Here is a 26839-nt window from a genome sequence, read left to right as displayed (position 1 = left end):
AGTCAGAGCCGTCCAGAGTAGTGATGCTGGATGGGCGAGCAGGTGCGAGCAGTGATCGATTTAATAGCATGCATTTAGTTTTACTTGCGTTTAAGAGAAGTTGGAGGCCACGGAAGGAGTGTTGTATGGCATTGAAGCTCGTCTGGAGGTTAGTTAACACAGTGTCCAAAGAGGGGCCAGAAGTATACAGAATGGTGTCGTCTGCGTAGAGGTGGATCAGAGAATCACCAGCAGCAAGAGCAACATCATTGATGTATACAGAGAAGAGAGTCGGCCCGAGAATTGAACCCTGTGGCACACCCATAGAGACTGCCAGAGGTCCGGACAACAGGCCCTCCGATTTGACACACTGAACTCTATCAGAGAAGTAGTTGGTAAACCAGGCGAGGCAATCATTTGAGAAACCAAGGCTGTCGAGTCTGCCAATAAGAATGTGGGGACTGACAGAGTCGAAAGCCTTGGCCAGGTCGATGAATACGGCTGCACAGTAATGTCTCTTATCGATGGCGGTTATGATGTCGTTTAGGACCTTGAGCGTGGCTGAGGTGCACTCATGACCAGCTCTGAAACCAGATTGCACAGCGGAGAAGGTACGGTGGGATTTGAAATGGTTGGTAATCTGTTTGTTAACTTGGCTTTCGAAAACCTTAGAAAGGCAGGGTAGAATAGATATAGGTCTGTAGCAGTTTGGTTCTAGAGTGTCACCCCCTTTGAAGAGGGGGATGACCGCGGCAGCTTTCCAATCTTTGGGAATCTCAGACGAACCATGCTAACACACTGCATATTACGTGTCAGGACTCCTCCTCCTCACCCACTAAACCATGCTAACACACTGCATATAACGTGTCAGGACTCCTCCTCCTCACCCACTAAACGATGCTAACACACTACATATAACGTGTCAGGACTCCTCCTCCTCATCCACTAAACCATGCTAACACACTACATATAACGAGTCAGGACTCCTCCACCTCACCCACTAAACCATGCTAACACACTGCATATAACGTGACAGGACTAACACACTCACCATACAGCTTCCATTCAGTCTGAATCTCCAGTCACATCACAACCAAGTCCAACAATGTACTTTAACTGTACAAATACGTCCAAAGGCAGTATGCAACGAGGCATGGATGGAGGGGTGGTGAGAGTGGTACGCCCCCCTGGATGGTGTCATTTAGTGTACCATGGGTCTTTGTGTGAAAGAGGTGCTTTTCCCTCACCAGCGGGTCCAAAACATCATTAAAGTCTACTCATATTAAAGAGGTCATCGGTAACCTCCAAGGGAAAGAATGCATTTGGTAAAATAACAGTAATAATGCAGTATCAGACAAGCCTGGGGAATCACATTGTTAACACAAGGAGTCTATGTCTCTACTCAGATGGTTATGGAGTAACTAACTCACTCTAGTTGGAATAAAGAGGTCCCGGCCAACCTGTCAGGAAAATGCCGAGTGCACACACTGAAAGATGAGTGTTTGGCATGGACAAGGGGAGGGGAGGGGCTGTCGTACGTGGTAATGTGAAAACTTCTTATCAATGTGTGATGACGTGGAAGTAACCTTGAGATACTGTAGCATGGAAATGTCTCAGCTGCACTTCCACTCATAAAAAATGGCAGACCCTGGTCGGCCGGTACAAAAATAAAGAGAGTAGCGTTCATTGAGAGACAGAAATTTCTGTACAAACAGTGGTCATAAAATATTCAGCACTCTTCTCTGGAGAGTGCAGCAGGAGGGGGGAAGATGGAAGACGGACATGCACCACTCTGGTAAGAACACGAGGGTTTCCAAATATGACCTGCAGGCAAGTCTGAAATGCTCTTTGGCTTCTCAAAGAGCATTTCAGACTTGATTATGTTTGGGACAACTTTAACCAATGATTTAAAACTTTCTACCCCCAAATCTACCAATCAAATATAATTTATATCATACTATAATTCATATTTCATCATGATAGTTTCTAGTTCTCAATAGTATCATTTTACTCTCTCAGTTAAGAAATGATAAATAACATTTAGCACTAGTAAATTAAGGGGAACATTTGCTTAACCAGTGTTCTAATACAATGCTACTATTTTGATTAATTCAAATGTGAAAATCAGATTTTTTTAAAAACACAATTCATCTGCCTGGTGCAACTCACATTTGACAAGTATCTTCAGGGAGATCTTGAGATAAAAAGCTGAATTTATTATAATCAAATGTCCTTAGAGCTGAAACCCTCCTATGAATAATCATCAAAGAATCAGTGACACATTAGCCCATCTATCACCTCCACCCATCTATCCCCTCCACCCATCTATCCCCCACCCATCTATCCCCTCCACCCATCTATCCCCCACCCATCTATCCCCCACCCATCTATCCCCTCCACCCATCTATCCCCTCCACCCATCTATCCCTTCCACCCATCTATCCCCCACCCATCTATCCCCCACCCATCTATCCCCTCCACCCATCTATCCCCTCCACCCATCTATCCCCCACCCATCTATCCCCTCCACCCATCTATCCCCTCCACCCATCTATCCCCTCCACCCATCTATCCCCCACCCATCTATCCCCTCCACCCATCTATCCCCTCCACCCATCTATCCCCTCCACCCATCTATCTCCCACCCATCTATCCCCCACCCATCTATCCCCTCCACCCATCTATCTCCCACCCATCTATCCCCTCCACCCATCTATCCCCTCCACTCATCTATCTCCCACCCATCTATCCCCCACCCATCTATCCCCTCCACGCATCTATCTCCCACCCATCTATCCCCCACCATCTATCCCCTCCACCCATCTATCCCCTTCACCCATTTATCCCCTCCACCCATCAATCCCTTCCACCCATCCATCCCTTCCACCCATCTATCCCCCCAGCCATCCATCCTCCCACCAGGCCGTATGTTGTCCCACCATGCAGTGTGCTCGGCTGGCTCCAGACCTTTCTCCATCTCATTGAGATGCAAGGCACGCCCAACATGAGAAAATGTCCGAGATAACTTTGAAGTCATTAGTTCAGTCATTACCACAGTTATGTTAAATCGAAATTACAATTCATCACCAGAAAGAGCCAATCGTTTATTTTGTGTAACTTGGCAAGCGTTAAACTGTATTCAGTCATTTGAAGTCACGGAGCTGCACTCATTATGGAAGCCTATTTAGCGTTAGTGCCCTCCACTAAATCAGTTCTTATTCATTAGCAACTTGAGGGAATGCTTAACATCTAACAGCGAGCTGACGTGATTGTATAAGTCATTCTTCTCAGGAGAAATAAGCTAAGGCTTTTGTATTTGTTATTTTATATGAGAGCCAGCCATCTATGCATCAATAGGAATTAACTCTTTTAAATGACTTGTTCAATCTGATGTCAGATGCTGTTCTTCTTTTTGATACAAGTTTAATGAACATTGTGATTAGAAACATAAAATGTGTCCACCACCCCGATTTCTGTTTGTAAAAGGGTATTTGGTCCCAATATGTTGTTGAGATCAAACTACAAAGGAGAACTGATAAAACTGACACTTTAATTGACAGCTTCAATAAAACGCTGTCCATCTGACTGTGTCTGGGAATTAATTTGGTCAACCAGTTTCCATTTCCGCATACATAAAAATTCCCCATTTTCTTTGTTGGGCTTTCCCTTCCCAGACAAAACACATATTTCCTAATATGCAACAATGTTGTTCTCCACAATATTCATCAAAAACACGGCAGTCTTACAATCTAGAAGAATCTGGAACAAACACGGCTGGTCACGGAGACATTTGTTACATCAATGATACATTATCTTTGCTTGTCCCTCTTTACCGGAGGCTCTTGTAGAGGGCACTGATAGTTGCCATGCCAGATCAAATAGAAGAATACATTAAAGATACCCATAAAGGTACGATTTTAGTGCAGTGATAACAGTGACACAGTAGTACCAGTGATACAGTGATCCAAGTGATACTGTGATACCAGTGATACAGTGGTTCCAGTGATACAAGTGATACCAGCAGTACCAGCGATACCAGTGATAAAGTGATACCAGTGATACAGTGATACCAGTGATACAGTGACACCAGTGATACCCTTTGATCATATAACATGAAATAGAGAGGTTCTCATCTATGAGTTCAATACAAAGGCTAGAAGACAGCACACGTACAAATACTCTGGCTATCAGCAGAAATTGACATCTTCTGCACCATGACAGGAACCAATTGTAATTTCAATTCACCACTGTTACACTGGGGAACAGATATAGGGCTGTGCATTAAGATGCATTCTGCTCCAGTATCTATTCAGAAAATGTGTTAGGTACGCTACCATACAATTCAACACTTTATTATATATTAAAAGAGAGAAAATTGCTCAAAGAAAAAGCCTAATGTACCAAGAGAGCATGACCTAATTAAAATGATGGGTTTCTATCACAGCAATCTCTTCCTGGTGCTCCAGTCCAATTATCTATGTTTCAGCTGCATGGACATATGGTGGAATTAGCACCTTTAAACAACATATATTTACATCTTCACATTCTCTATTGTCTATGCAAGATGGCATAGCAGTCAGACGTCCTTTGTCCTCGTCTTGTCGTGTCCCGTGTATATATATATTTACATCTTTTCTTCGCATATCTTTTATATATGTTTTTATAAAAACTCAACTTCAAAACACTCTCCTGCAACCCGCCTCACCAATTAAAAAAAAGAAGTATTATTTACTTCAAATCTGAAATCCACAACAGAAGCTAGCCAGAAGTTAGACAGAAGTTAGCCAGTTCACTAGCTAACGTTAGAATTCAGCTAACCACGGTTGGCGGTCATCAGCTATCGCTTAGCTCGAAAAGCTATCGCCAGTTTTGTACAACGCGACTCAGACCAGAGCATACCGGACCTATTTTCTCTCCATATCCCTGGATTTCTACCGCAAGCTCCAGACATTTACACCTGGATCTTGCAGCTAGCTAGCTGCTATCCGAGTGACTATTGGCTAATGTCAGTCCCAGAGCTAACATCAATTATTCCGGAGCTAGCCAGCTGAAGAGTTCCATCAGCCATTCCTGGGCTACAATCACCTATCCGGACCCGTTTTACTGCCGTTGCGGAGCCCCGTCGGGCCTTCACAACTGGACTACCGACATTATCTGCCCGAAAGAGTATTTCCAAATGGTCCCTCCGTCGCGACGTAACCTGAACGCCCATCTGCGGCCAGCTAATCGTTAGCTGTCTTATCGGCTGCTATCTGAATAGGTGTATCGGCCAATTTTCTTGGGCCACTAAAACTATAACTATTTTGCCAATTGGATTGGTCCCCTCTACCACACGGAACCCCACTAATCTACCGACGGAAACGCATGAGGTGGCTAATAACAGACCATCTTCTGCCAACTTGCTACCCATGGCCCGGCTAGCTGTCTGAATCGTCGTGACCGCAACCGACCTCACTACTCACTGGACCCTTTTGATCACTTGGCTAAGCATGCCTCTCCTTAATGTCAATATGCCTTATCCATTGCTGTTCTGGTTAGTGTTTATTGGCTTATTTCACTGTAGAGCCTCTAGCCCTGATCATTATACCTTATCCAACCTCTCAGTTCCACCACCCACACATGCGATGACATCACCTGGTTTCAATGATGTTTCTAGAGACAATATCCCTCTCATCATCACTCAATGCCTAGATTTACCTCCACTGTATTCACATTCTACCATACCTTTGTCTGTATATTATACCTTGAAGCTATTTTATCGCCCCCAGAAACCTGCTCATTTTACTCTCTGTTCTGGATGTCCTAGATGACCAATTCTCATAGCTTTTAGCCATACCCTTATCCTACTCCTCGTCTCTTCCTCTGGCGATGTAGAGGTGAATCCAGGCCCTGCAGTACCTAGCTCCACTCCTATTCCCCAGGCGCTCTCTTTTGATGACTTCTGTAACTGTAATAGCCTTGGTTTCATGCATGTTAACATTAGAAGCCTCCTCCCTAAGTTTGTTTTATTCACTGCTTTAGCACACTCTGCCAACCCGGATGTCCTAGCCGTGTCTGAATTCTGACTTAGGAAGACCACCAAAAACTCTGAAATCTCCATCCCTAACTACAACATTTTCAGACAAGATAGAACGGCCAAAGGGGGCGGTGTTGCAATCTACTGCAGAGATCTGCAGGTCTGTACCCAAACAATTTGAACTACTACCTTTAAAAATCCACCTCTCTAAAAACAAGTCACTCACTGTTGCTGCCTGCTATAGACCACCCTCTGCCCCCAGCTGTGCTCTGGACACCATATGTGAACTGATTGCCCCCCATCTATCTTCAGAGCTCGTGCTGCTTGGTGACCTAAACTGGGACATGCTTAACACCCCAGCCATCCTACAATCTAAGCTTGATGCCCTCAATCTCACACAAATGATCAATGAACCTACCAGGTACCACCCCAAAGCCGTAAACACGGGCACCCTCATAGATATCATCCTGACCAACTTGCCCTCTAAATACACCTCTGCTGTTTTCAACCAAGATCTCAGCGATCACTGCCTCATTGCCTGCATCCGTAATGGGTCAGCGGTCAAACGACCTCCACTCATCACTGTCAAACGCTCCCTGAAACACTTCAGCGAGCAAGCCTTTCTAATCGACCTGGCCCGGGTATCCTGGAAGGATATTGACCTCATCCCGTCAGTAGAGGATGCCTGGTTATTTTTTTTTAAATGCCTTCCTCACCATCTTAAATAAGCATGCCCCATTCAAGAAATTTAGAACCAGGAACAGATATAGCCCTTGGTTCTCTCCAGACCTGACTGACCTTAACCAACACAAAAACATCCTGTGACGTTCTGCATTAGCATCGAACAGCCCCCGTGATATGCAACTTTTCAGGGAAGTTAGAAACCAATATACACAGGCAGTTAGAAAAGCCAAGGCTAGATTTTTCAAGCAGAAATTTGCTTCCTGCAACACAAACTCAAAACAGTTCTGGGACACTGTAAAGTCCTTGGAGAATAAGAGAACCTCCTCCCAGCTGCCCACTGCACTGAGGATAAGAAACTCTGTCACCACCGATAAATCCACTATAATTGAGAATTTCAATAAGCATTTTTCTACGACTGGCCATGCTTTCCACCTGGTTATCCCTACCCAGGTCAACAGCACTGCACTCTCCACAGCAACTCGCCCAAGCCTTCCCCATTTCTCCTTCTCCCAAATCCAGTCAGCTGATGTTCTGAAAGAGCTGCAAATCTGGACTCCTACAAATCAGCCGGGCTAGACAATCTTGACCCTTTCTTTCTAAAATGATCTGCCGAAATTGTTGCAACCCCTATTAATAGCCTGTTCAACCTCTGTTTCGTGTCGTTTGAGATTCCCAAACAAACAGATTACCGACCATTTCGAATCCCACCGCACCTTCTCCGCTATGCAATCTGGTTTCAGAGCTGGTCATGGGTGCACCTCAGCCATGCTCAAGGTCCTAAACGATATCTTAACCGCCATCGATAAGAAACAATACTGTGCAGCCGTATTCATTGACCTGGCCAAGGCTTTCGACTCTGTCAATCACCACATCCTCATCGGCAGACTCAACAGCCTTGGTTTCTCAAATGATTGCCTCGCCTGGTTCCCCAACTACTTCTCTGATAGAGTTCAGTGTGTCAAATCGGAGGGCCTGTTGTCCGGGCCTCTGGCAGTCTCTATTGGGGTGCCACAGGGTTCAATTCTCGGGCCGACTCTTTTCTCTGTATACATCAATGATGTCGCTCTTGCTGCTGGTGAGTCTCTGATCCACCTCTACGCAGACGACACCATTCTGTATACTTCTGGCCCTTCTTTGGACACTGTGTTAACTACTCTCCAGAAGAGACTCAATGCCATACAACTCTCCTTCCGTGGCCTCCAACTGCACTTAAATACAAGTAAAACTAAATGCATGGTCTTCAACCGATCGCTGCCTGCACCTGCTCGCCCGTCCAGCATCACTACTCTGGACGGTTCTGACTTAGAATATGTGGACAACTACAAATACCTAGGTGTCTGGTTAGACTGTAAACTCTCCTTCCAGACTCACATCAAACATCTCCAATTGAAAGTTAAATCTAGAATTGGCTTCCTATTTCACAACAAAGCATCTTTCACTCATGCTGCCAAACATACCCTCGTAAAACTGACCATCCTACCGATCCTCAACTTCGGCGATGTCATTTACAAAATAGCCTCCAATACCCTACTCAATAAATTGGATGCAGTCTATCACAGTGCCATCCGTTTTGTCACCAAAGCCCCATATACTACCCACCACTGCGACCTGTACACTCTCATTGGCTGGCCCTCGCTTCATACTCGTCGCCAAACCCACTGGCTCCAGGTCATCTACAAGACCCTGCTAGGTAAAGTTCCCCTTTATCTCAGCTCGCTGGTCACCATAGCAGCACCCACCTGTAGCATGCGCTCCAGCAGGTATATCTCTCTGGTCACCCCCAAAGCCAATTCCTCCTTCGGCCGCCTCTCCTTCCAGTTCTTTGCTGCCAATGACTGGAACGAACTACAAAAATCTCTAAAACTGGAAACACTTATCTCCCTCACTAGCTTTAAGCACCAGCTGTCAGAGCAGCTCACAGATTACTGCACATGTACATAGCCCATCTATAATTTAGCCCAAACAACTACCTCTTCCCCTACTGTATTTATTTATTTATTTATTTTGCTCCTTTGCACCCCATTATTTCTATTTCTACTTTGCACTTTCTTCCACTGCAAACCTACCATTCCAGTGTTTTACTTTTACTTTTTTGCCTTTACCTCCCTTATCTCACCTCATTTGCTGACTTTGAACATAGACTTATTTTTCTACTATATTATTGACTGTACAGTGGGGGAAAAAAGTATTTGATCCCCTGCTGATTTTGTACGTTTGCCCACTGACAAAGAAAGGATCAGTCTATCATTTTAATGGTAGGTTTATTTGAACAGTGAGAGACAGAATAACAACAAAAGTATCCAGAAAAAAACGCATGTCAAAAATGTTATAAATTGATTTGCATTTTAATGAGGGAAATAAGTATTTGACCCCCTCTCAATCAAAAGGATTTCTGGCTCCCAGGTGTCTTTTATACAGGTAATGACCTAAGATTAGGAGCACACTCTTAAAGGGAGTGCTCCTAACTACAGCTTGTTACCTGTAAAAAAGACACCTGTCCAAGCAATCAATCAATCAGATTCCAAACTCTCCACCATGGCCAAGACCAAAGAGCTCTCCAAGGATGTCAGGGACAAGATTGTAGACCTACACAAGGCTGGAATGGGCTACAAGACCATCGCCAAGCAGCTTGGTGAGAAGGTGACAACATTTGGTGCGATTATTCGCAAATGGAAGAAACACAAAAGAACTGTCAATAACCGTTGGCCTGGGGCTCCATGCAAGATCTCACCATGTGGAGTTGCAATGATCATGAGAACGGTGAGGAATCAGCCCAGAACTACACGGGAGGATCTTGTCAATGATCTCAAGGCAGCTGGGACCATAGTCACCAAGAAAACAATTGGTAACACAGTACGCCGTGAAGGACTGAAATCCTGCAGCACCCGCAAGGTCCCCCTGCTCAAGAAGACATATACATGTACGTCTGAAGTTTGCCAATGAACATCTGAATGACTCAGAGGACAACTGGTGAAAGTGTTGTGGTCAGATGAGATCAAAATGGAGCTCTTTAACATCAACTCAACTCGCCGTGTTTGGAGGAGGAGGAATGCTGCCTATGACCCCAAGAACACCATCTCCACCGTCAAACATGGAGGTGGAAACATTATCGTTTGGGGGTGTTTTTCTGCTAAGGGGACAGGACAACTTCACCCCATCAAAGGGACGATGGACGGGGCCATGTACCGTCAAATCTTGGGTGAGAACCTCCTTCCCTCAGCCAGGGCATTGAAAATGGGTCGTGGATGGGTATTCCAGTATGACAGTGACCCAAAACACACGGCCAAGGCAACAAAAGAGTGGCTCAAGCAGAAGCACATTAAGGTCCTGGAGTGGCCTAGCCAGTCCCCAGACCTTAATCCCATAGAAAATCTGTGGAGGGAGCTGAAGGTTCGAGTTGCCAAACGTCAGCCTCGAAACCTTATTTACTTGGAGAAGATCTGCAAAGAGGAGTGGGACAAAATCCCTCCTGAGATGTGTGCAAACCTGGTGGCCAACTACAAGAAACGTCTGACCTCTGTGATTGCCAACAAGGGTTTTGCCACCAAGTACTAAGTCATGTTTTGCAGAGGGGTCAAATACTTATTTCCCTCATTAAAATGCAAATCATTTCATAACATTTTTGACATGCATTGTTCTGGATATTTTTGTTATTATTCTGTCTCTCACTGTTCAAATAAACCTACTATTAAAATGATATTCTAAGTGGGCAAACGAACAAAATCAGCAGGGGATCAATTACTTTTTTCCCCCACTGTATGTTTGTTTTACTCCATGTGTAACTCTGTGTTGTTGTATGTGTCAAACTGCTTTGCTTCATCTTGGCCAGGTCGCAATTGTAAATGAGAACTTGTTCTCAACTTGCCTACCTGGTGAAATAAAGGTGAAATAAAAAATTAAAAAATTCTCCACTAATAGCCACTTTTGTAATGGGCTGTGGTCGAGCAGGAGGAAGTGCTGTTTGTAATGGGCTGTGGTCGAGCAGGAGGAAGTGCTGTTTGTAATGGGCTGTGGTCGAGCAGGAGGAGGTGCTGTTTGTAATGGGCTGTGGTCGAGCAGGAGGAAGTGCTGTTTGTAATGGGCTGTGGTCGAGCAGGAGGAAGTGCTGTTTGTAATAGGCTGTGGTCGAGCAGGAGGAAGTGCTGTTTGTAATGGGCTGTGGTCGAGCAGGAGAAAGTGCTCTTTGTAATGGGCTGTGGTTGAGCAGGAGGAAGCGCTGTTTGTAATGGGCTGTGGTCGAGCAGGAGGAAGTGCTGTATTACTAATAAAAACTGAATCCACACAAACTGACATTTATGCCTGGTGTGGTCAGCCAACTCTAACGCCATCTCATCTCCATCATGCCATTTTTTTGCTGTGGTCATAAAACCATCACTAGCTTCTCTAAGAGCTGAGGCAGGGCTAGGACATGGGGAGGAGGACACTCAAAATGAACAGCCAGTCCAGCTGAAGCAGGGCTAAGACAAGGGGAGGAGGACACTCAAAATGAACAGCCAGTCCAGCTGAGGCAATGCTAGAACAAGGGGAAGAGGACACTCAAAATGAACAGTCAGTTCAGCTGAGGCAATGCTAGAACAAGGGGAAGAGGACACTCAAAATGAACAGCCAGTCCAGCTGAGGCAGGGCTAGGACAAGGGGAGGAGGACACTCAAAATGAACAGTCAGTCCAGTCCAGCAGAAGAATCACTGTCTTTCATTCAAGCATTTCCTGCCCTGCCTTTGAGCACGGCCCTTATTCAAACCTCACAAACAATCATGTACAAAAAAATGGTCAGACTTTTTTGCAGGTTTTCTGTAGTGGAGGTGAGTGAGAATGACTGTGTGTCTCTCTCGGTCACAAAATGAGACCTGCTTTAACAGGGGGTATGACAACGGCATTTAGTGCCCTGCCGATGAGCTGATGGATGGGCTAGTGTCTGGGAAATGAAATCCCTATCTTTCTCCCCCAGTTATGTTGTCCTGTCCTGTGCTGTCCTATCATATTCTTAGCAGTCCTCCTCCCCAAGGCTTTACCTTCGCTGAGGCTGGAGGCTGGAGGGCTGGAAGACTGGAGGGCTGGAGGTTGGAGAACTGAACTCCTCTGCACCAGGACATCACTGCCTGGGTGCTGCAGGGGCATGTACCTCCCTCCCCTATAACCCAGACCAGGCAACACCAGACTAGACCAGTCCAGACCAGACTCGACTGGACCAGACCAGAACAGACCAGACTGGACCAGACCAGACTGGAACAGACCAGACCAGACTGGGCCAGACCAGACCAGACTAGACCAGTCCAGATCACACTGGACCAGACCTAACCAGACTGGACCAGACCAGACTGGACCAGACCGGACCAGACTAGACCAGACTGGACCAGACCAGACTGGACCAGTCCAGGCCAGACTGGACCAGACCAGATCAGGCCGGAACAGACCAGATTGGACCAGACCAGACTGGACCAGTCCAGACCAGACTGGACCAGACCAGATTAGACCAGACCGGAACAGACCAGACTGGACCAGACCAGACTGGATCAGACCCCCAGTAACAGCCTTAGCCTCAGTAAGAGTTTCAAACACCATGAAACCGTACAACAGCAGCTCACCAGTGTCTGTCTGGTTTAAAGCTTTACACTGTGTGCACGATGCCAGACACAAGCTACAGTAAACCTGTGGCTCATTCAATGAAGTACGCTATTTCCTGAATGTTCTTGGTTCTCTAGAGGACATAGTGTATATTACACCACAGTAGATGACTGCAGAAACAGTTTTAACAGGCAAAAATGCACAGAGAGAGGATGCTTGGAAAAGTGACTAACAAATACAACGCCTGCGAGGCGCTAGCAAGCAGCTTAATGTCACAATGCAGCACAGAATGACAATGATCCTGTGTAAAACCGTGGTGGTCACACAGTCGATACGGAGAAACACAAGGCACACGGCGGATGGACTAACACCTCAGGACGGTGACACTATCACTGCTGTCGCTGGCAGCATGCACAGGTAGGTATGCCGCGCTGCTGCAGCTTCACATCCAACACACTTTACCCTTCAAAGACATTCAACAGAAAACACAGGGAACAGAAGACAGAGAAATCCAGTGAAAAAACTGAACGGTAGAGAGTTAGAGAGATAGGGATATAGATAGAGAGAGATAGATATATATAGAGAGAGATAGAGAGATAAATAGATAAAGAGATAGAGAGATAGAGATATATATATAGAGAGATAGAGATTGAGATAGAGAGAGAGACTGAGATAGAGAGATAAAAACAGAGAGATAGTGAGAGAGATGGAGAGAGATAGAGAGATATAGAGATAGAGAAAAGAAGAGAAGAAAGGGAAGAGCAGGATCGGTCCCTGCAGAAGAGAGGAGAGGAAGAAGGGTATGAGGAGGAGGGGGACTCACAGTATCTCCAGATCACGGAGGGCTCGGAAGGCTCCATCTTCGATGCAGCTTATGTGGTTGCTGTCCAGTTGCCTGCGGAGGGATGAGAGACAGGAGTCAGCGGAAGGTCTGTCTGCAGACGTGGGGGTTTAGGGTACTGGTGGGGGGGGGATGCAGGAGGAGGAGTGCCAGTGGCTGGGTATGGTGAGGGAGGTGGCTGGGAGGGGCTGAAGGTAGGTAGCTACTGGCTAGCCAGTGGGCGCACAGCACAAACTCAGATCTCAGCCCTCACCTCTGCCTCACCGCAACCTGCCAGGGAAGGAAAGGACCAGCTGGCTAAAGTGGCCTGTTTGGCTGCAGCCTATCACCTCACTCTCAACACTGCCCCGTCTCAACACTGCCCCGTGAGTGGAGGAGAGAAAGAGGGAGAGAGCGGGGGGGGGGGCAGAAGGAGAGTGAACAGAGGCTGGCTATAGCCCACCCCGTCTGTCAGCTCTCTATTAATTACATTGCCTCCCCCCTCCTCTTCTTCTCCCTCCTCATCTTCTCCCCCTCTCCCTTTCTCTTTCTTTTTTTGTCAGAAAGGGAGTAATTTCATTACATTAGAGCAGCCAATCCATTACGAGCTTTTACCGACTCTGTCACTGAAACAATTTCATTAAAGGAGAGGGTTCGTAAATCAGTCCGGGTCACGATGCTGGACTCCCAGACGCTCAGAGCACTTCTTCCTCTTCTTTCTTTTCCTTTTACTTTCATTTGCAAGTCTCCCGCCCACCCCTCTTCTCTCCACCCCTCCCCTCTCCCCTCTCTCTGCCCAACAAATAGGAGATGGATGGAAGACAAGGCAAAACAAAAGGCAGACATCTAGAATGCTCTCCAGCTCCTTTATCCAGACTCCAAAAGCTTCTGTGACATTTAAGCTGTTACAGATACTGTCTGCATATTCTGCTCTGGGCTGTAAACAAGACCATATCTCCTCTTCTCTAATATCCTATACCCATCTCCTCCTCTTCCCCTATCTCTCTATCCCTAATCCCTGTTACTTTACTTTGCTTTCTAGCTCTTTGTTTTCTTCTTATTTCCCTTGGTTCTCATCTAGTAAAGCAGCTGTTTCCTGACTGGTCGTTATCTCTTAGCAGAGGAGACCAGCCGTTTGGAAAGCGTCAACAAGAGAGGAAATGAAATAATCTAGGATATTATCTCATTACAATTTGGTATGAGACATTCACAATGAAAACGACCATCTGTGTAGAATAGAAACAAGCAAAGTTATGGCATCATATATGCAGATAGGAGAATGACATATTGGAGCCATGCTTATCATGCTTGTCATGCTTAATCTAATTTCATGATACATGTTATCTTTATTTGAAATGATTTGCTAACTGGTGAAGCCTGACAAACCTTAGGGAGGAGTGATACTGTGATCAAAGCTAGGTCGTACTTCTGACCCTTTACCTCATCTTGAAACCAATGTATAGCTGGAAGGAGGCTATGTGTGTGTGTGTGTGTGTGTGTGTGTGTGTGTGTGTGTGTGTGTGTGTGTGTGTGTGTGTGTGTGTGTGTGTGTGTGTGTGTGTGTGTGTGTGTGTGTGTGTGTGTGTGTGTGTGTGGGTGTGGGTGTGTGTGTGTGTGTACGTGTGTGTACAGTATATGTGTGTGTGTGTACAGTATATGTGTGTGTGTGTACAGTATGTGTGTATGTAATGGGTGTTGGTGGGGGGGAATGACAGTCCCAAAATTAATTTCCTTCCATCTAATTACGTTGGCCTTTAATCATCCCTGTCATAAGCAGTATTGTCAGTTGGTAGCAGTTTGATGCTTCTACCTTGAGGATCATGAAAAGAGAGAAAGAGTAGAGAGAGAGTAGAGAGAGAAAGAGAGAGAGAGAGAGATTAGAGAGAGTAGCGAGAGTAGGAGAGTAAAGAGAGTAGAGAGAGAGCGAGAGAGAGGAGAGAGAGCTGAGCTGCACTTCCTAAACTCCTGCCAAATGTATGACCATATTCGAGACACATATTTCCCTCAGATTACACAGACCCACAAAGAATTCCAAAACAAATACAATTTTGATAAACTCCCATATCTATTGGGTGAAATAGCACAGTGTGCCATCACAGCAACAAGATTTGTGACCTGTTTCCACAAGATAAAGGCAACCAGTGAAGAATAAACACCATTGTAAATACAACCCATATTTATGTTTATTTATTTTCCCTTTTGTACGTTAACTATTTGCACAACATTAAGCATTTTGTGGTCCGAGCCCTGAATGCTGATTGGCTGAAAGCCATGGTATATCAGACTATATACCACGGTTATGACAAAACATTTATTTGTACTCTTCTAATGACGTTGTTAACCAGTTTATAATAGCAGTAAGACACCTCAGGGGTTTGTGGTATATGGCCAATATACCATGGCTAAGGGCTGTATCCAGGCACTCCGTGTTGCGTCGTGCAGAAGAACAGCCCTTAGCTGTGTTATATTGGCCATATACCACACCACTTCGGTCCTTATTGCTTAATTATAACACAGTACATAGCCATAGTATGACATTTGAAATGTGTCTATTCCTTAAAACTTGTGAGTGTAATGTTTACTGTTCATTTTGATTTGATTATTTCATTTTTGTTTATTATCTATTTCACTTGCTTTGGCAATGTAAACATATGTTTCCCATGCCAATAAAACCCTTTGAATTGAAATTTAATTGAGAGGGTTGCAAGGCTTTGATTACATTTTAAAACGCCTAGCTAGCTAGAACTAGCCAAGCGCAAACCAGCTGTAACATATAATGTATCCAGCTGTAATCAGCTAAGATGGATACACATTTAAGCCCCAAGCTCAGCATCCTTGCAATCAAATATGCAGAAGGCGTTGCCAGTCAAACAGGTCGGAAAAAATATAAAAAGCACCCAGAGACCCTAAGAGAAGAATTTATGTAACAAAAAGACAAAGAAATCAAGGTGGATCTTCTCTTTTTCATCAAACATGCATGCAGCACTGCGCAAGGCAAACAAACATCTTAAAATGTCTGGAAACAAGACCATGAGACAATTGCATGTGGACACAACCCCAAAATGTAATATTAATATATATAATAACTGAACAGTAATGATCCAAGGCTCTGAGGCCAGTCTAGAGCTGTTTGAAGAAGAGTTCGACATGATAAAACCTCTAGTGGATGATGAGGTAAAAACGGACATCTCTCTACTAACAACGCCAGCAACTCCCAAAACCTGGGCTTCCAAACAGGAGGCCCACAGTACATCACTCCCTCCCCTGTAGCTGGAGCAGCCGTGTGCACACCAAAAACACCATTGGTAAAACTAATCCAAATTAGCCTCTCCTTTCTTGAAGTGGAGATTACAGAATTCAGGGAGAACAAACAACAAGTATGTGACACTGTCCAGACACTGAAGGAAGAGTTGAGGCATTTCCAGGAGGAGAGCCATGCTTAATAAAAACGTTAAGACAGTTCATCTGCCAGCAACTCTCTCCACACCTTTCCGGTCCTGCTCATCTGGAGACTTCCGAGCCGCCTGTTCCTCTGGCTGGGAATGACAAGCCTGATCTTTCCCGCCTACCTCGGGAATACTGGGATTTGGGTCAGATCTTCAGCAAACAAAGGGCCAGCAAACTACCTCCCCACAGGCCCTACGATTGTGCCATCGACCTCCTGTCCGGTACCCCTACTCCGAGAGGAGTGCTGTATTCTCTCTCAGGTCGAGTGACTGCAGCCATGAACAGTAATATTAAAGAGGCACTGGCGGCTGATTTTATTTGGCCGTCCACTTCACCTGCAGGAGTGGGTTTTTTGGGAAGAAGGATGGGGGAAGAAGGATGGGGGATTACATCCCTGTTTTGCTTACCGGGGTTTAAATAACATTACCATGAATAACCGTTACTCCCTTCCTCTTATGTCATCAGCTTTTGAGAGACTCCAGGGAGCTACGGTTTTCTCTAAATTGGATTCACGGAACGCGTACAATCTGGTGCGCATCAGACAGGGAGATAGGTGGAAGACTGCATTCAACACTCCTAATGGACATTATGAGTACTGGCTGCAGCCGTTTTCCAGGCCCTGGTTAATGATGTGCTGCGCGACTTCCTTCACCAGTTCGTGTTTGTGTACCTGGATGACATCCTCATCTTCTCCAAGTCCATGGTTGAACACGTCCAACATGTCTGCCAGGTTCTTCAAAGACTCCTCGCTCATCACTTGTTCGTGAAGGCAGAAAAGTGTGAGTTTCACATTCCTCAGATCTCTTCTGCACCCACTCTCGTTCATGCGGATCCTTCTCTTCCCTTCGTGGTAGAGGTGGATGCCTCTGACGTTGGCGTAGGGGCGGTTCTGTCTCAGTGCTCGGCGAAAGACCAAAAGCTTCATCCCTGTGCCTTCTTCTCCTGGCGTCTCACTCCAGCAGAGGGGAAAAATGATGTCGGCAATCGGGAGCTTCTTGCAGCCAAACTGGCTTTGGAGGAGTGTCGGTATTGGTTGGAGGGTTCGGAACATCCCTTTACGGTTTGGACTGACCACAAGAACCTGGCCTACATCCAGGAGGCTAAACGCCTCAACCCCCGACAGGCTCGTTGGGCTCGCTTCTTCACTCGGTTCAGATTCACATTATCTTACCATCCGGGGTCTAAGAATGTGAAGCCGGATGCCCTTTCACGCCAGTTCTCCAGCTCCAGTGAGTACCGGCCGCTTGAATTCATCATCCCCAGGTCGCTCATCCTCACGCCGGTGTCCTGGGGTATAGAGACAGTAGTAAGGGAGGTGCAAGGTAGGGAGGCAGTTCCAGACAGATGTCCACCTAACAGACTTTTTGTTCCTCTTGGGGCACGATCCAAGGTACTTCAGTGGGCTCACTCGTCGCGTCTCACCTCTCATCTGGGAGGGCAGCGAACTATAACGTTTTTGAGGAGGAGGTTTTGGTGGCCCTCGGCGGGGGCGGACACTCGGACCTTTGTGGCTGCCTGTCCGACATGCGCCCGGAACAAGACTCCTCGTCAGCAGCCTCTAGGGCTTCTTCATCCGCTGCCAACACCTTCTCGACCCTGGTCCCATCTCTCTGTGGATTTCATCACAGGTCTTCCATCCTCAGAGGGCCACACGGCCATCCTGTCCGCCAAGCCTGCCACTCGGAGTCAGCAACTTCCCTGGGTGGAGTATGCACACAACACTCTCCAGTGTTCCTCCACTAGCCTGTCACCATTCTAGGTGTTGTACGGTTACCAGCCCTTCCTGTTTCCAGATCAGGAGATTGAAGTGACGGTTCCTTCTGCTCACCGCCTCATCTCTCGTTGCCGCCGGACCAGGAAGAGGGCTCGGTCAGCACACCTGAGGTCCTCAGCTTGGGTTCCACGACAGGCCAACCATCAACACCGCCCAAGAACCCTCCTGCATCCAGGCCAGATGGTCTGGTTGTCTACTAGAGATGTGCCTCTACGCGTGGAATCTAGGAAGTTGGCTCCCCAGTACGTTGGGCCATTCAAAGTTCTACGGCGTATCAATCCAGTGGCCTATTGTCTTCATCTTCCCTGGTCCATGAGGGTTCATCCCACCTTCCACATCTCCAGACTCAAGCCTGTGGTGTTCAGTCCTCTGGTTCCGGCCACTCGGCCTCCACCTCCGCCCCGCATGATACCAGGACAGCCAGCCTACACGGTACAATGCATCCTCTCCAGTCGTCAGTTCCGGCGAGGGACTCAGTATCTCATGGACTGGGAGGGTTACAGGACTGAGGAACATTCCTGGGTTCCAGCCCGGGACATTTTGTACCCCGGACTCATTCGGGACTCCCATCGATGTTCAGCTACCCCTGGTGGAACGTCGGGAGCCATTCCTTGAGGGGGGTCCTGTCACAGGTCAGGTTTTCTCCCTTGCGTGTACTACCTGAGGTTGCCACTGGACAGCACCCTTGGGTTACTTCTAGTATCCAGGTGACCCTGATTGGGCTTACTGGGATCACCTGCTGGATGACTATTTAGGTGCCTCTGTGGACTGGGCCAGTTGCTCATGTCTCATGTCTTGTTCAGTGTTCTCGTGTGCCCTTGCTTTGATTTTTGCTATGAAGACCTTAAGTAAATATTCTGGATATACCCTTACCTCTACCTGCTGTGTTTCTCTGCGCCTGGGTCCGAGTTTGTACTAGCATTAATGTTACACAGAGGGGGTGGTGTGTGTCACTTTGTTAACAACAGCTGGTGCGCGATTTCTAATATTAAGGAAGTCACATGGTTATGCTTGCCTGAGTTAGAATACCTCATAATAAGCTGTAGACCATACTATTTACCAAGAGAGTTTTCATCTATATTTTTCGGAGCAGTCTATTTACCACCACAAACCGATGCTGGCACTAAGACCACACTCAACAAGCTGTACAGGGCCATAGCCAAACAAGAAAATGCTCATCCAGAGGCGGTGCTCCTAGTGGCCGGTGATTTTAATGCAGGGAAACTGAAATTAGTTTTACTAAATTTTAACTTACAAGCAAAAACTCAAACAGCAAGCACCAGTGATGCGCTCAATATGGAAGTTGTCGATGAAGCGGATGCTAAGCTGCAGCACTGTTTCGCTAGCACAGACTGAAATATGTTCCGGGATTCATCCGATGGCATTGAAGAGTTTACCACATCAGTCACTGCCTTCATTAATAAGTGCATCGACAACATTGTCCCCACAGTGACCATAAGGATACATCCCAACCAGAGGCCATGGATTACAGGCAACATCTGCATTGAGTTAAAGGCTAGAACTGTGGCTTTCAAGGAGCAGGGCATTAATCTGGACATTAATAAGAAATCCTGCTACACCCTCTGACGAATCATCAAACAGGCAATGCATCAATACAGGACAAAGATTGAATCCTACTACACCAGCTCTGACGTTTGTTGGATGAGGCAGGGCTTGCAAATGATCACGGATTACAAAGGGAAACCAAACTCAAGAGCTGCCATGTGACTCGAGCCTACCAGACGAGCTAAATGCCTTCATTGCTCGCTTCGAGGCAAGCAACACTGAACATTGCGTGACAGCACCATCTGTTCCGGACAACTGTGTGATCATGCTCTCCATAGCCGATGTGAGTAAGACCTTTAAACAGATTAGGAATGGGCCAAAGTTCACCCAACTTATTGTGGGAAGCTTGTGGAAGGCTACCCAAAACATTTGACTCAAGTTAAACAATTTAAAGGCAATGCTCCCAAATACTAATGGAGTGTATGTAAACTTCTGACCTACTGGGAATGTGATGAAAGAAATAAAATCTGAAATAAATCATTCTCTCTACTATTCTGACATTTCACATTCTTAAAATAAAGTGGTGATCCTAACTGACCTAAGACAAGGCATTTTTAATTGGATTAAATGTCAGGAATTGTGAAAAACTGAGTTTAAATGTATTTGGCTAAGGTGTATGTAAACTTCCAACTTCAACTGTACGTGTCAGCAACGACAGCTAATGAAGTCACTGAAACTCTTTACAAGGAGTTGCAGTCAGTTTTGGAATTGGTGGCCAGTAATAAACTGGTTCTGAACATTTCTAAAAGCAAGAGCATTGTATATGTTATAAATCATTCCTTAAGCTCTAGACCTCAGCTGAATCTGGTAATGAATGGTGTGTCTGTTAAACAAGTTGAGGAGACTAAATTAGTTGGTGTTACCTTGGATTGTAAACTGTCATGGTTTTTATAAGAAACATTCATGTGTTAAATTCCAAATTGTTTGCATAGCTCTGACACACACACACACCACCAGACATGCCACCAGGGGTCTTTTCAAATCCAGAACAAATTCAAACCAAAATCAAGAAAATAATCAAGAAAGCGTACAGTATTATATAGAACAATTATTGCATGGAACTCCTTATATTGCTCAAATAAACAGCAAACCTGGTTTTAAAAAAACAGATAAAGCAACACCTCACGGCACAACGCCTCTCCACTGTTTGACAAAAATATTTTGTTTGTATTTATTGATATGTACAGTAGGTTATGTGTGTGATAGTTTTTAAATATATGTAGTTTAAACCTTGAGCAGTTTTTGTCTATTAAGGTTCTGTATTATGTAATGTTTCATGTTCTGTGAAGACCCCAGAAAGAGTAACTGCGGCTTTCGGAACAGCTAATGGGGACCCTAATAAAATACCAAATAATGAATTCATTTCAGTTGACTGATTTCCTTATATGAACTGTAACTCAGTAAAATCTTTGAAATTGTTGCATGTTGCTTTTATATTTTATTTCAGTATATATACAGTACCAGTCAAAAGTTTGGACACACCTACTCATTCCAAGGTTTTTCTTTATTTTTACTATTTTCTACATTGTAATTTAATAGTGAAGACATCAAAGCCATGAAATAACACATATGGAATCATGTATTAACCAAAAAACGGTTAAACACATAAAAATATATTTTATATTTGAGATTCTTCAAAGTAGCTACCCTTTGCCTTGATGATAGCTTTGCACACCCTTGGCATTCTCTCAACCAGATTCATGAGGTAGTCACCAGGAATACATTTCAATTAACAGGTGTGCCTTGTTAAAAGTTAATTTGTGGAATTTCTTTCCTTCTTAATGCGTTTGAGCCAATCAGTAGTGTTGTGACAACGTAGGGGTGGTATACAGAAGATAGCCCTAATTGGTAAAAGACCAAGTCCATATTATGGCAAGAACAGCTCAAATAAACAAAGAGAATCGACAGTCCATCATTACTTTAAGACATGAAGGTCAGTCATTCCGTAAAATAATCCATTTTAGAATAAGGCTGTTACGTAACAAAATGTGGAAACAGTCAAGGGGTCTGAAATCTTTCCAAATGCACTGTAAATGAAAGGAGATCATTAACTATTAGTTATTAGAATATCCAGGGCTTGTACTCCTCTACCTTAGGTATTAAGACCAGAAACTAGATTTTCTTATCAACATCAAAGGTTAAGACATAATAATACTTCTAGAAATATGGAGCTGTGGTGATATAGATACTCAATGTCCTTCAGACTATAGGGAAATTATACTTCCATCATTAAAACATAAAAACATAAAACAGGGCAGGGACTCAGGAGGAACAATCATATGGTATAAACAGGACCTTTCACTGAGCCAAATAAAAAAGGTTAACACCCACATTTGGTTAAAACTACACAATCCTGAGTGACAATGTTTTATATATAGGTACGGTGTATGCTTCTCCCTCAGATTCATCTTACTATGATCTTACTATGATGGCGCCGGAGAGAATGGCTGCCATTTTACAGTCTCCTAATCAATTGTGCTATTGTGTGTGTTTTTTTGCATTATTTGTAACTTATTTTGTACATAATGTTTCTGCCACTATCTCTTATGACCGAAAAGAGCTTCTAGAAATCAGGACACGATTACTCACCTCGTACGATTTTTTTCTTTAACCTGTTGGGGCTAGGGGGCAGTATTGAGAATTTTGAAAAAAATATGTGCCCATTTTGAACTGCCTCCTACACCAACTCAGAAGCTAGGATATGCATATTATTACCAGATTTGGATAGAAAACACTCTGAATTTTCTAAAACTGTTTGAATGGTGTCTGTAAGTATAACAAAACTCATATGGCAGGCAAAAACCTGAGAAAAACAAAATAATTTTGTGGCTGTACTATTTTTTCGAGTCATTGTTAATAGATCACACAGTGAGAAAGGATTCATTTCGCACTTCCTACGGCTTCCACTAGATGTCAACGATCTTTATAAAGTTGTTTGAAGCGTCTATGATGAACAGAGACCGGATGACAAGGAAGAGAAGTTGACCTCCCTGGGATGTCGTCACTTCATTATTGCCTGCACCTGCACAATCATGTGACGCGAGACGTTTTTCCAAAACTTTTTTCAAGACACAGGAGAGGTCGGGTTGAAACATTACTGATGTTTCACGTTAAAAATGGCTCTAAAGATTGATGCTAAACAACGTTTGACATGTTTGAACGAACGTAAATAGATTATTTTTTTTTACTGTTCGCCGTGACCCCCCCCCCCCCCCCCCCCCCCTACTTTTTAGTAGCCTACCGAAGCGCTAACAACTTGGAGTTATTTGGACATCAATTATGAACTTTGTCGAAAGAAACCACATTTGTTGTGGACCTGGGATTCCTGGAATTGCCAATGGATGAAGATAATCAAAGGTAAGGGATTATTGACGATAGTATTATTGATATTACATGGTTACAAGATGGTGGTAACCTGTATAGCCTAGCCTATTGTTCTTAGCACAGCACCCAGTTTATTGCAAAGTGTGATTTCCCAGTAAAGTTATTTTGAAATCTGGCAATGCAGTAGCATTTACAAAATGTTAAACTATAATTATTTGAATGACAATATTGTAATTTACCAATGTTTTCGAATAGTAATTTTGTAAATTGTAACGTTGATTGACCGGAAACATTTGAGGGAAAAAAAAATCTGAATTTCACCGCTACTGTAAAATGCTATTTTTGGATATAAATATGAACTTGATGGAACAAAAAATGCATGTATTGTATAACATAATGTCCTAGGAGTGTCATCTGAGGAAGATTGTCAAAGGTTAGTGCATAATTTTTGCTGGTTATCTGCTTTTGGTGACGCCTGTCTTTGAATTGACAAAACATTACACACAGCTATTTTCAATGTACTCTCCTAACATAACCTAACTTTATGCTTTCACCGTAAAGCCTCTTTGAAATCGGACAATGTGGTTGGATTTAGGAGATGGTTATCTTTCAAATGGTAAGAAATAGTTGATTGTTTGAGAAATTGAAATTATTAGATTCTTGCAGTTTTGAATTTCCCGCCATGGTCTCTTGACAATGAATCCCATTACCGGGCAGGGATCCCCTGAGTTAGACGAGAGGGATTTACTCCAGTCAAGGCCCTCATCCCCGTCATTCGCAGGAGAAAGAGACGGAGACATTGAGGACGAAGGTCAAGGTGCCTTGTAAGGATCCGGCGGCGAGTGGGTCATTTGCTTTTACCATCGGTCCTATTGGCCAACGTTCAATCATTGGATAATAAAATAGACAAACTACAAGCACGTATATCCTACCAATGGGACATTAAAAACTGTAATGTCTTATGTTTCACAGAGTCATGGCTGAACGACAACATGAATAACATACAGCTGGTGGGTTATACACTGTATCTGCAGGCGAGAACAGTAGCCTCTGGTAAGACAAGGGGTGGCGGCCTATGTATATTTGTAAACAACAGCTGGTGCACGACATCTAAGGAAGTCTCAAGGTTTTGCTCGCCTGAAGTAGAGTATCTCATGATAAGCTGAAGACCACACAATTTACCAAGAGCGTTTTCATCTATATTCTTTGTAGCTGTCTATTTACCACCACAAACTGATGCTTGCAATAAGACCGCACTCAATGAGCTGTATACCACCATAAGCAAACAGGAAAATGCTCATCCAGAGGAGGCACACCTAGTGGCCGGGGACTTTTTTACCATAGGGCGACACACAATTGTCCCAGCGTCATCCGGGTTTGGCCGGTGTAGGCCGTCATTGTAAATAAGAATTTGTTTTTAAATGACTTGCCTAGTTAAATAAAGGTTCAATAAAATGTTAATTAAAATAATGCAGGGAAACTTAAATCCGTTTTACCTCATTTCTACCAGCATGTTAAATGTGCAACCAGAGGGAAAAAAACTCAAGACCAACTTTACTCCACACACAGAGACACATACAAAGCTCTCCCTCGCCCTCCATTTGGAAAATCTGACCATAATTCCATCCTCCTGATTCCTGCCTACAAGCGTAAACTAAAACAGGAAGCACCAGTGACTCGGTCAATAAAAAAGTGCTCAGATGAAGCAGATGCTAAGCTACAGGACTGTTTTGCTAGCACAGACTGGAATATGTTCCGGGATTCTTCTGATGGCATTGAGGAGTACACCACATCAGTCACTGGTGTGGTGTTGTCCCCACAATGACTGTACGTACATACCCCAACCAGAGCCATGGATCACAGGCAACATCCGCACTGAGCTAAAGGGTAGAGCTGCCGCTTTCAAGGAGCGGGACTCTAACCAGGAAGCTTAGAAGAAATCCTGTTATGCCCTCCAACAAACCATCAAACAGGCAAAGCGTCAATACAGGAATTAGATCGAATCGTACTATACCGGCTGCGATTCTCGTTGGATGTGGCAGGGCTTGCAAACTATTACAGATTACAACGGAAAGCACAGCTGCGATCTGCCCAATGACACGAGCCTACAAGACGAGCTAAATGACTTGTATGCACGCTTCGAGGCAAGTAACACTGAAACATGCATGAGAGCATCAGCTGAACCGGACGACTGTGTGATCACCCTCTCCGTAGCCGATGTGAGTAAGACCTTTAAACAGGTCAACATTCACAAGGCCACAGGGCCAGACGGATCACCAGGACATGTTCACCGAGCATGCGCTGACCAACTGGCAAGTGTCTTCACTGACATTTTCAACCTCTCCCTGTCTGAGTCTGTAATACCAACATGTTTCAAGTTGACCACCATAGTCCCTGTGCCCAAGAACACCAAGGTAACCTGCCTAAATGACTACTGACCCGTAGCACTCACGTCTGTAGCCATGAAGTGCATTGAAAAGCTGGTCATAGCCCACATCAACACCATTATCCCAGAAACCCTAGACCCACTCCAATTTGCATACCGCCCCAACAGGTCCACAGATGATGCATCTCTATTGCACTCCACACTGCCCGCTCCTACTTGGACAAAAGGAACACCTATGTGAGAATGCTATTCATTGACTATAGCTCAGCGTTCAACACCATAGTGCCCTCAAAGCTCATCACTAGGCTAAGGACCCTAGGACTAAACACCTCCCTCTGCAACTGGATCCTGGACTTCCTGATGGGCCGCCCCCAGGTGGTAAGGGTAGATAACAACACATCCGCCACGCTGATCCTCAACACGGGGGCCCCTCAGAGGTGCATGCTCAGTCCCCTCCTGTACTCCCTGTTCACTCATGACTGCATGGCCAGGCACAACTCCAACACCATCATTAAGTTTGCTGATGACACAACAATGGTAGGCCTGATCACCGACAACCTATATGGAGGTCAGGGACCCACCTGTGTGGTGCCAGGACAACAACGTCTCCCTCAACGTGATCAAGACAAAGTAGATGATTGTGGACTACAGGAAGAGGAGGACAGAGCACGCCCCCATTCTCATCGATGGGACTGTAGTGGAGCAGGTTGAGAGCTTTAAGTTCCTTGGTGTCCACATCACCAACAAACTATCATGGTCCAAGCACACCAAGACAGTCGTGAAGAGGGCACGACAAAACCTATTCCCCCTCAGGAAACTAAAAAGATTTGGCATGGGTCCTCAGATCCTCAAAAGGTTCTACAACTGCAACATTGAGAGCATGCTGACTGGTTGCATCACTGCCTGGTATGGCAATTGCTCGGCCACCGACCGCAAGGCACTACAGAGGGTAATGCGTACGGCCCAGTACATCACTCGGACTAAGCTGCCTGCCATCCAGGACTTCAATACCAGGCGGTGTCAGAGGAAGGCCCTAACAATTGTCAAAGACCCCAGCCACCCCAGTCATAGACTGTTCTCTCTACTACCGCATGGCAAGCGATACTGGAGTGCCAAGTCTAGAACAAAAAGGCTTCTCAACAGTTTTTACCCCCAAGCCATAAGTCTCCTGAACAGGTAATCAAATGGCTACCCTGACTATGCATTGTGTGCACCCCAACCCCTTTTTTACACTGCTGCTACTCTCTGTCTATCAAATATGCATAGTCATTTTAACT

The 26839-nt window shown here is 45.0% G+C and overlaps 1 protein-coding gene across 1 annotated transcript in view; it reads right to left on the bottom strand.

Moving 5' to 3' along the window:
* The window catches only part of slit3 (slit homolog 3 (Drosophila)), a 394481-nt gene that overhangs the window by 171628 nt on the left and 196014 nt on the right, over positions 1-26839 (bottom strand). The window contains 1 exon segment of the mRNA XM_045724040.2: positions 13069-13140. Coding sequence (XP_045579996.2) covers positions 13069-13140 — 72 coding nt within the window.

The sequence above is a fragment of the Salmo salar genome, chromosome 09, assembly GCF_965601325.2.
Source record: "Salmo salar chromosome 09, fSalSal1, whole genome shotgun sequence".
Classification (NCBI taxonomy): Eukaryota; Metazoa; Chordata; class Actinopteri; order Salmoniformes; family Salmonidae; genus Salmo; species Salmo salar.
This window is presented reverse-complemented; position numbering and strand designations above follow the sequence as displayed.